This window comes from Brachyhypopomus gauderio, chromosome 10, assembly GCF_052324685.1.
Source record: "Brachyhypopomus gauderio isolate BG-103 chromosome 10, BGAUD_0.2, whole genome shotgun sequence".
Classification (NCBI taxonomy): Eukaryota; Metazoa; Chordata; class Actinopteri; order Gymnotiformes; family Hypopomidae; genus Brachyhypopomus; species Brachyhypopomus gauderio.
This window is the reverse complement of record NC_135220.1, coordinates 17,204,143-17,215,523: the sequence shown is the minus strand read 5'-3', so window position 1 is coordinate 17,215,523 and position 11,381 is coordinate 17,204,143. Positions and strand designations below refer to the sequence as shown.

General features: G+C 41.4%; 1 protein-coding gene across 1 annotated transcript in view; it reads right to left on the bottom strand.

Moving 5' to 3' along the window:
* sim2 (SIM bHLH transcription factor 2) overlaps positions 1 to 2,969 on the bottom strand; it is a 13,440-nt gene extending 10,471 nt beyond the window's left edge. The window contains exon 1 of the mRNA XM_077020049.1: positions 1,518 to 2,969. Coding sequence (XP_076876164.1) covers positions 1,518 to 1,692 — 175 coding nt within the window. The 5' untranslated portion in view covers positions 1,693 to 2,969. The remainder of the gene's footprint in view (positions 1 to 1,517) is intronic.
* Positions 2,970 to 11,381: the final 8,412 nt, after the last annotated feature.

The following is an 11,381-nucleotide window of genomic DNA, read 5'->3' as shown; positions in this document are numbered from 1 at the left end:
GCCAAACACAAATTTTCCAAATACCCTACTACCTTCCCTGATTATGCAGAAATAAACCTTAAATGACATTTGAATGGGAGGAAATAAAACAGCATAGCCTACTTGTTATGTCCAATTCAATTAATGTATAGTACGTATATATGAAACTGTAATTATTAAAAAGTCCCAATATTATTCGAGCAACTTGCGAAGCAAAAATCGCAATATTACATACTTGAATTACCTATTAATAATCATGAACTGAAATGTATATGTTTTAAATATGAACCTTGCTTAGCAGAATGTTTTATTTTGTTTGCTAATGCGTTCAGATATTGACCAGCGTTTTTTCTTTTAATTATCCCACGGACCACAAACAGGCCCCATGCACTGTATCCACGGGGTGGCTTCATATCCAGGGGAATAGAATTGTAAAACTCATAGCTTCTGTATTTATTATAATTATGCATTTATACTGTATCTATACAGTACTACTAATGTTTATGCAATCTAAGCATTTTTCTGCGTTTTCACTGCTCCTGTGGAATAAATTGGCGACTTGGAAATAACCTTCTAAGAATTGTTAACCACTAACTCGTCACATCAGTAAACTAACAGTACCTACGACTAACTAATTCATCCACACGGGAGTAAATGACCAACCTGCAGAAACAGACGTAAGAATAATTGATATGTTGCATAAACATCTGTCCTCTTTCAGCAAGATTATCTCGTTTTTGTAATTATTATTTTCCATAACAAACAATAAATCAATAGTACTGTAGAATTACATATTAAGAATGTGAAATAGTCCTAGGACGAGTTCCAGCATTCTTTTTAATACGTGTATGAGCTTATAAACGTTACAACAGTGGTCAAGATGCCAAGATCACGTTTTATGACCACATTTTTGTTATCTATAAATAATGAATAGTATTATGATTATTGTTATTATTATTTTAATTATTCAATTTTATCACTTCCAACATTATATAAAGCAGAACGTTTTCAGGCATAATTATTAATTAAGGACGGGTGGGATCCCTTCTTTAGACCTTTAGATAAATTATAAAGACATCATATAATTTCACTAATTCAACAAGCGTACCATACGGAATAGCATAGGCCTCGTTGTGGTCCCGTAGCATATAGGTATATTTAAGTTTGATCAATTTATTCAAATCTGTAAACGGCTTTACAACACAAAAAAAAAAGAATCTCAAATAGGTGTAAGATTTGATGTAAGATATCTGCTGTCAGTGTTAATGCAGTGGGTAATGCAGTGGGTATTGGCATGCAGATTTTCCTAAACTGATATAACAACAACAAGAACGCAAACTATATATTGAAGATATTTTATCCATCTCGGTAAAAACAGAGAAATGTATATTATGTGGCAGGGTCTCTTGGATGACAATAGTAGTTTAGTAGCTGATTATTGTCAGTAAAGCTATCTTAATAACAGAAAATCGTACATGACGCTAAACAATTTTCCGGACAATAAACACCCTCTTCCACGTGTCCGTTGTGAAACTCACCATCAGGGAAGACTGCTCTCATCTTCAAGTAGCTCGTGGTTAGTCGGATGATCGAAGCTTTATCCAGTTGAGAAGTAATGGCCGAGGGCAAAGGCAACAATTTCGCCAGCTCATAAAACTCACCATTTTCTTTCTCTCGTCTTGTCTTCGCTGCATTCTTGGACTTTTCCTTCATTTCTGATACATCAACACACAATTTCGCATAATAGAATGCGAATTGTAACCTAATGTCTTGTACTAATATATTCAAAGATATATTCGTTAGGTTGTTTTTCACTTCCCTCAATATAAAGATCTTTGGACAGTCGAGCGTCTCGGAGGTCAGAAATATATCTCAGCACCAGGTCACGTTCAGTGTGTTAGCAGAGGACGTTTGTGATGTTTGACAGCTGACATCTACATTTATCAAGCACTGAATGCCACAGCATATAGCCTACTGTTTGAAGTTACAAACTGTGTCATTAGAGTTGTCTGCAGACTGAAAAAGCTTCACAAAATACTTTCAGTGGTTTATGCATAGGGCCGTTACATAAAGACACTCAATTATCTTCTTATCATCTTGTCTTCACAATCCCACATCAGACATGGTTATGAGCGTAAATCTCTCGTTTTGTACTGTAATGCTGGACTATGTCGACTCGGACTAGGAAATTACATGAATATTATGCGTATGACACTGGGCCTCTCTGTGTTACTTAAACTGCAACGAACAATAAAAGTTCTTTTTCTAAATTACATATTGGGAATAAATCGCAATTTACACTATATATCATATTTGCGGCACCACTTCGTAAAATTGTCCTTGCCGACGTCCATGACTGAGAGAACTTCTATGTAATGCGTTTTAATGCAGAGCTTGTTTGGGATAATAATCCTGCCTCTCCCATGTCCACATCGATCAAAGAAATTAGGTGAATACCGTATACATATATTTTTCAAATCTTGTATACATATAACAACTTGTCCAATGCGAAATTACAAACGTCAACCGTGTTTCATCTCTTAACTCCAGTCCTCCATTTCCTTCGATTTTGTTGTCGTCTAGTTGATTTCCATGAGCAACTTCTTTAAAAAATAAAAATCCAGTAAAGTCCTCGGTAACAGTGACTGTACATCCCTTATTCCCAGCACGAATTACTCTATTGTTAGGATCCGATAATCCATTAAAATGAGGTGATATTCTGGGAGTCGCCGTCTCCCAGAGCGGAGCGCAGTCTTGTGTGAGGAGAGGCGGACCGAACCAGGACTCACCATCCCCGTTACGTCACACGGTCCCGTTACCTGTTACCCAACCTTGGAGGAAGTTACGAGTCCATTTGCAGACGTGAATCAGAGTTCGGTCGCTTCAGCACGTTCAGCGCGATGCTGACACGCCGTGTGCGCAGGGTTTGGTGTGTAGTGGTCTTTGGCGAAATGCCGCTGATGTTTTCAGCGCTTTCGTGAAGATGACGGGCGGTTGGCCCGGTGGTGGAGGTGAACGCCTCGGTGTAGTCCTCCCAACTAGCCAAAGGAAAAGGGCTGTGCAATGGGTTACTGTGAACGTTGTGGATGTCGGTGTCCAGGCGTCACGATGATCGCGACAGCTAAATTGTGACTGTTAATACGCAGACACTACAGTGATCCGCGTTGCTCCACTGGGTACAATATCACTCAGATACGTAGACATTTTTTTTTTTTTTTTAGATTTTCCGTGGCAGTTCATAGACAATTGCTTTTTTGTGCAGAACAAATGAACAAAACAACAACGCACACATTACGGTGTTTTAATAGTAACACCTAAACCCCATCGCATAGTAAAATAATCTCTCATGACCTGAACCTACACAATTAAATTCAGAATGAAACATATTAATCAATTTAATAATCGCTTCTTGAAGCTAATATAACAAAATTATGTATTTCAAAATCAATTGTAAAATCGTATCAAACAGTAATTAAACAGACTCAACAACAACGATAAAAATTAAAAAAATGTTTTGCATTAGTAAAATTTGAGAATTTAATTCCACTCCTCCCATAATTTAGTAATTCCAAAAATTTTCACCTGCTGAATTGAGCATTGATACTACTGAGTATTTACTATAATATAGTAAGTACACCCTCCCCACCCCCATTACTGAATGTTTATAGATATTTATATACATGATCAAACACAGTATGCCTAGGATGGGTAAATGCTGGTTACTCTAAATCATGTGAGCGCATATTGGAGTCCAGGGCAGAGTTTGTGTGGGTGTAATCAGAAGATTTATTTGTGTAGCAGAGTTGGCTGCGATATTCAAACTATCATTTTCTCTTTACCTGTCAGTCCTGATGGATTATCTCAGAAAAGTTGAACATGGCAAATACGTTAACCATGTCTGCCTCTCTCTCTCTCTCTCTCTCTCTCTCTCTCTCTCTCTCCGTATTTCCTTACTCTGCACTGTAAAGAAAGAACCTTATTATGTACCTATTAGGCATTATCACATCATTACTAGATCTGTCTTGGTCCGCCCAAGATTTCTTCCTTAATTCTGCCCATGGAGTTTTTCCTTGCTACTGTTACCACGGGCTTGCTCATTAGGGATCTGGATCCAGACACTTGTAAAGCTTTGTGGCAACGCATGTTGTAAAAAGCACTATATAAGTAAATTTGAGTTTGACTTTCACATTATACATTTTTAAGGTTTGTCAGTCTCTACTATGGTATGTATAGGCTGGGCAAACTCATAGAAACACCAATGGTCTTGAAAAATGAAAAAAGGTATTAAAACATGCTGTCAAACATGACAGCATGTCTTTTTATTGGACTTTCAGTTTAAAGTTATTAAAAATTGAATAATGGAATATTATAATCACTGTAGTCATAAACTGGCTGATATCTCCTATATCTACATCTTATGGTGGGATCACACACCCAAAGAGAGAGAGAGAGAGAGAAAGAGAGAGAGAGAGAGAGAGAGGGAGAGAGAGAGAGAGAGAATTAGATGGTCCAGAATCAGTGGCTGGCTTAACCTCTTATTAACCTTAGTTAGTGGAGTTTAGTAAGTTATTAGGGTCTCCCAGTTCCAGGTGTTCTGCTTTCTGTGCAGGCCACTGTGTTCCTCTGTGTTCCTCTGTGTTCCTCTGTGTTCCACTGTGTTCCTCTGTGTTCCTCTGTGTTCCTCTGTGTTCCACTGTGTTCCTCTGTGTTCCTCTGTGTTCCATTATACCCGTAAGCTCCTGACACCTTTGCCCACTCACTCCAGCCTAGCTAGGAATTTGACAGCATTTTAGCTCCATGTATTAGTGTGTCTTGTTTCGATGCACAAAAACACAGCAGTTTGGGAAGAGGAAGGCAGTGAAGCCAGTGTGAGCTACCGGACACTCAGCCAGATCTAGAGTGTGTAGACTGTGCATCTTATATACTTACTTTAAAAGTCATATTGGAGCGTGAACTTGCAGGTGTGAAAATCATCTTTAATGTTAGGAAGAGAACACGAAGCCTAACTTACTATATTGACAAAACTATGAAACAACTTAGTAGTTATTTTTTGTGCTGTCAGTCTTTTTGGACAAATATATAGAGTAGTATGAGTTTAACTGAATGTACATCCAGATTGGTGAAGGTTATATAGCAGACTGAATGATACCAGACTGAACTATACCAGACTGAACTATGACAGACTGAACTATACCAGACTGAACTATAGCAGATTGAACTATGACAGACTGAACTATACCAGACTGAACTATAGCAGACTGAAATATAGCAGACTGAACTATATCAAACTGAACTATAGCAGACTGAACTATAGCAGACTGAATTATAGCAGACTGAACTATAGCAGACTGAATTATAGCAGACTGAACTATAGCAGACCGAATTATAGCAGACAGAACTATATCAAACTGAACTATAGCAGACTGAACTATAGCAGACTGAATTATAGCAGACTGAACTATAGCAGACCGAATTATAGCAGACCAAACTATAGCAGACTGAACTATAGCAGACTGAACTATATCAAACTGAACTATAGTAGACTGAACTATAGTAGACTGAATTATAGCAGACTGAACTATAGCAGACCGAACTATGGCAGACTGAACTATAGCAGACTGAACTACACCAAACCAAACTATAGCAGACTGAACCACAGCAGACTGAACTATAGCAGACCAAACTATAGCAGACTGAACTATAGCAGACTGAACTACACCAGACCGAAATATATCAGACTGAACTACACCAGACCGAAATATAGCAGACTGAAATATAGCAGACAGAACTATAGCGGACTGAACTGATGGCACCCCCCACCCCCCCCACCCCTTGTCAGCAGGTTAATTTAATGTATATTGTATTACATTGGTATTTTAAACAAAATCTTGCTTTTAAAAATGAAAGTAGAAAGAAAATACCTGCATATTAATATCTCAACTACTGTTTCTTGTTAAAATGGCAATTAGCCCAATAATACATGATTTCTAAGACATTAAGAATGACAATATTTGACAATAATTATTTGACATTATTTAGGGAAATAATTGTATTTTTTTTAATATTGTAAACGTGAACATTCAAATAAATGAAAATGCAATAGACAAAAATGTAATTGAGCTGAGTTGGCCTGTATATGTGTGTGTGTGCGCTTGTGTGTGTGTGTGTGCATGTGTGTGTGTGTGGAGTGTAAATATACGAGGTGTCAGAAGCTGGTGATTAATGAGAGGAAGAGGTTTAATACCCAAATTACCATCTGCAGAGATGCGTCGTGAAGGAAACCCTCTCCTCATCCTTCCCAAACTTGTCTTCAAAAAGACAGACCCTCTAAATAAAAGAGTCCAAACAGAAGATTTAAATGGTTCCATCAGAGTTTGATTTCAAATGGGATTGTTCTACAGTTGTATTAATATGCTAAGTGTGCACTAAACCAGACTTTGTTAAGTGTGCACTAAACCCAGTCTGTTTTGCTCTAATTCACCAAGCCAGGTTGTTTCACTTGGCCAGATGAATATTCTGTATGTTTACCCGAAGACATGTGTACCCGTCAGTATGTAAAAAACTGCTGATAGTTATTGCAGTGCTGGTTCAGGATAACAGGGCTACCTCCATATGACAATAAAGAGGACTAAATCAAATAAGATTAAGGATGAACTTTGACTGCAGGAACACATCAGAATTCTCAAACACTCTATGTGGACCAGGACATGAAACTCAGAGAAATATGTAAACAAACATTCCTTTTAAATCACTACTTTCTCAGTAAACTTGTAAAATGTACAATAAGAAATAAAATATCTATAATAATCCATAAATATAACACTAAATAATTCCAAATCAAATTCCAAATCCAAATCAACCCAAGTTACTCTCTCTCTCTCTCTCTCTCTCTCTCTCTCTCTCTCTCACACACACACACACACACACACACACACACACACACACACACACACACACACACACACACACACACACACACACACACACACACACACAAAAACAACAGAAAGACACGAAGTTGAGTGGGACCAGGGACAGCACAGCTAACAGTAAAAACAGATGGAGCAGGTCCTACACCATGATGTACTGTTGTCCCTTCACACACAACACTGCGGCCAGCAGACAGAGCGGATAAGCTCCCTGCTCGTACCTCAGCCCAAGTCCAGCCTTCACTAAGCCAGACTTAGCCAACAAGTCACTGCTAAGGACCAGAAAACCATCCATGTACATGATAGTGTTGTCTGCAAACAGAAACAAAATGCTGATACGAACCATCGCTGTAGTTCTGACCCTACAGCCCTTGGTTTCCATGGTATTCTAAAAGGCTAGGGACGTTTTATCAAGATTTGTTATCATGTAGACACAAATCTATGCAGATATGTGGCACATCATTTACAAAAACCCATGAGGTTAAGTTGGTGTTTGTCTATATGTCGCATCTAAAAGACACACTGGGACACCTGTAAATAGCAATATTACAGCCAATATCATATCAATTTCTTTCTATGCACAAGTGTGCCCCCTACTGTTGTCACTTGAAGACAACACTCACAACCAGAATTGTCTCACTACTCTTTTTTAGAGATGGATGATATCATAATATCACAACCTTAAAATCCTCACATTGTTTGAACATCTTTGTTTGAGAAACCTTCAGTTATTTCAGCTGTGTTTCTGGATCACTCTGTATCGTCTCTAAAGAGTATTAACGGAACGTGACTGGATGGACACTGTCTTCTGAGATACACTGTAAAACGTCTCTGGCCTGTTAACACATTTGTTCTGGCACAGAGCGTGTGTAGTTCCGCAGTGTCCCTGCGGACTCTTGACTGAGTGTATGATTGCTATTATGAAACAAGTAAATCACCTAATCATGACCCTATTAGAGACACAGCCATTCATCTAGTACAGCTAATCGCGCTCTAATAGAGTGTGTCAGCCTACATCGGGGCTGCGGGACTTAAGAGCTCCACGACATGTTTATGCAGCCTTACAGGCAGTGTAGGTTTGTTTGCAGAGTGTTTAAACTGGCCATTTGGGGTCATTAGATGGACCTTAAGTAGTTTGCTTAAAGTTGCAAAGTGTGCGTTTGTGAGCAGTGGCCAGTTGTCACTCCCCAGAGGGTGTTTATGCCTGCTGCATGTCGTTGCGCTGGTAATTAATCGTGCCAAAGCAAAAAAAAAAAAAAAAAGCCCAACTGCCTTTTCCGCCACTGCACCTGCCAAACATTACGGCCTTTCATGTGAAGATCAGCTCCGGGCTTCAGCAGAGCGCAGGCAAAGTGGGGCAGGCCAGGGGTTGGAGGTGGTGTTGGGGGAGGGGGGTGGAGAAAGGTGGTGGTGGTGGTGGTGGGGGGGGGGGTTTAGTCTGTGACTTCTCACAAGTTCTAGAAGCCAGTAGATTCTGGGAAATTCTCTTGTTCCGTCTTCTTTGCCCATTTTATCTGTATTACCATGACTGCAGTGGTAGTTTTGTGTGTGTGTGTGTGTGTGTGTGAATAACCCTAATGCTAGCATGTGGAAAGAATCTGGCGTGCTGTAACACAGCAAGCACATGCCGCCAGGCCCTGAGCAGAGAGAGCTCCTGCCCTGTGACCCCCACACACTGTAATACTTGACAATTAGCCTCACATAACCTTGCCCAGGCAGCAGTGTCACGCCTGCCCAACCTGCACCCTGTCCCCACTCACCCAGGCACTATGCACTCATCTGGGTGCAGCACGTGTGTCTCTGACCCAAATGTGCATGCTGCAGTGGACTAGCAGGAGAGCTGAAGGTTCCCTGCTCTCCAGAATGAGAGGAGAGGGTGAGAGCGAAAGGGGGGGGGATTCCGGATCCGGGAATCTGGAGCTGTTTTCATTAGCTGTGCCACACACACAGATTGATTGCTCAAGAAAAACAATCTTCTCATTGTCACCAGGGTAAAATTGAACAACTGTGCGTTCTCTTCCGAGCTCGGGGGCATTGGCGTTGATGAAATCCAGACGCGCACAGCAATACTCCGAGGGATGGATGATTTGCTCTGGAAAATGTAGTCCTGCATTTATAATATCGTGGCTGCTCTTTTATGCCGGCCTGGTGCTCTCGGGGGACTAATAGTTCTTAGTCGGTTAGGTGGCCCTTGGACCTCAGGCTCTTACGAATGGTGGACATATGGCTTCCGGCTTGGTGTGTGTTGTGCAACAGATGTCAAAGCTGAAGTTTTCATCCATCCTTACATGCACATGCGTGCACACATAGACACACACGCACGTTTCCCTCACTCCCCCCGCTTCTTTTTGAGGAATGATGATGTGCTCTGAAAGCGCAGAGGAATCCTTCAGTGGTCCTCAGATGCAGCCGCAGGTGTCTCCATCAGGGACACACAGCTCACAGTCAGTCTCCCTCCATCCCCCTTTCTTCGCTTAACAAATACGTCTCCAGGGACTCAGCGGCCATATTTCTAAAGCGATAGTTTGCTCGATATCTCTTTCTTCCTCGGTGTCGCGATACAGACCCACGTGTGTCCTGCCTCTGAAAGGCATTGGTGGGAGATGCCACCGGAGTTTAAAGGAAGCGTGCTGGGACTGGAGGAATTAGCATTCGAAGTGGAGCACGGTGGCTGGACACAACAACCACTGGGAATTAATGCCGATGTGTAGGAAGCTTTGTGGAACAGCCGGATGATAAAGCAAGGTGGGCTGGGGCAGGCAGGAGAGGCGGGTCAGGGGGCGGGGTCAGGGGCCAAGGGGCAGGGGCGTGGGCCCACACTGCCATATGATCCCTCCTTCGGGCAGACATATGGCAGCTCTCTCTCTCACTTGGCAGTGCACAATGTCACACAAGCCCACCACTCTCCCTGAGAACAAGCCTTGCATTAAGATTTATTAAAGTTCAAATAAACAGGTAATTAACTTACACCCATTCTGTTTCCTCTGTCTGTGACTGGTTGGGTGGTTAGCTGTCAGCATTGTAATTAATAATTATGCCTGCAATTAAAACTGGTCTCGCTCAGAGCCAAGCTTGGTGATTTGTACATTTTTTCCTATGAATGAATAGCCATGTTTTATTTCAGAGAGTTTCTGTTCAAAATTACAGCTATTATCCATATTGGATCTGTTCAATGTTAGTTGCTCCCCTTTCCCCGTATGAAACAGCCCTGCACACACTAAGCAGGTCCACGCTCGCAGCCGTCAGATGTTAATGACCTACTAGAACGAGGTAATTAGTCAAACTTGCGTTTTTACTCAAAGGAGAGGTCATGTGTGAAAAGGTCATTTGTGTCTTTAAGGTTTAAAACTCTCGCTGGGTTATTTTGGTTGCATAGGGACCCTTTTTTAAAATATTGCCTATTTCCTATTAATACTGTAACTTTACACTATATCTGAGCAGTATGTTACACCATACTTGCATGCAATAACAATCTTCGACGAAGCAGAAATGCAAACTTTTCCTTTAAAGAAAAAACTTGGCAGGCGCATGTGCAGTCACGGGAAGTTTTAGGAAGGAAATAAATGCCACGTGCTCCTAGTTCGCAGCAGTCTCACTCATAAGCGCCGCAGTATTTACACATCGAACAGCAGATGGCGCCACTGCACCAGAGACGACAGACCAGGTTCACGGACCAGGTTCACGGACGCATTATACCTTGGCAGCTGACACCTGATCCGCCTCAGGTATGAGAACACTGCTGGACGCAGCAGGCGAGACGCCACTGAAATAGCCTTCAGATACTCTGCGTCTCTAAATGGCCTCGAATTGCACTGGAGGAGGAAGAGGGTCCCTCTCATCCAACTCCACTATTAGAGCTGTAGAATATTATGATGTCTGCCATATTAGAAATTCTGAGCTGGTAAAAGCATTTATCTATATATTATATATTACAGAATGCAGCATCATACGTTGGATGGGGATATTCACGTGCATCGCAGTGTTATAGCACCTCTGCTTCTGATTTTCATGAACTTTCTGAAGTTTTGGTAGACGTGTGTGGTTTGCACAGAACGACTAACGTGTAACAGCAGTACGAGTGCGCGTGAGGTCCGTACTACCTCACTGTCCTGCACTGTGGTTATCAGACGTTATCAGACTGGCGGATCTGCGGGACAGAACTTTGCATGACATTTCGAGCGCCGCAGGCTATAATTTACTCCTCCTAACGTTTTATTCTTCAACGGGAACATAATTCCCTTGTTAATATTTCTCTTTGTATTTTTAGACATCCTTAATGGACATAGTTTAAGTAGTCCATAAACTATACGGTTGCATCCCACATAATCCATCAGAGGCGATTTCAACGTCCAGTTTCCACCTAACCCGCAAGTTACTTGTCTCTAATGACTTAATATCGGCAGGGAACCGAACCCGTCCGCGCACAGCTCCTCGCGTTCTCCGGGGTGGATCAGGCCACAAGCGCGCGCATGA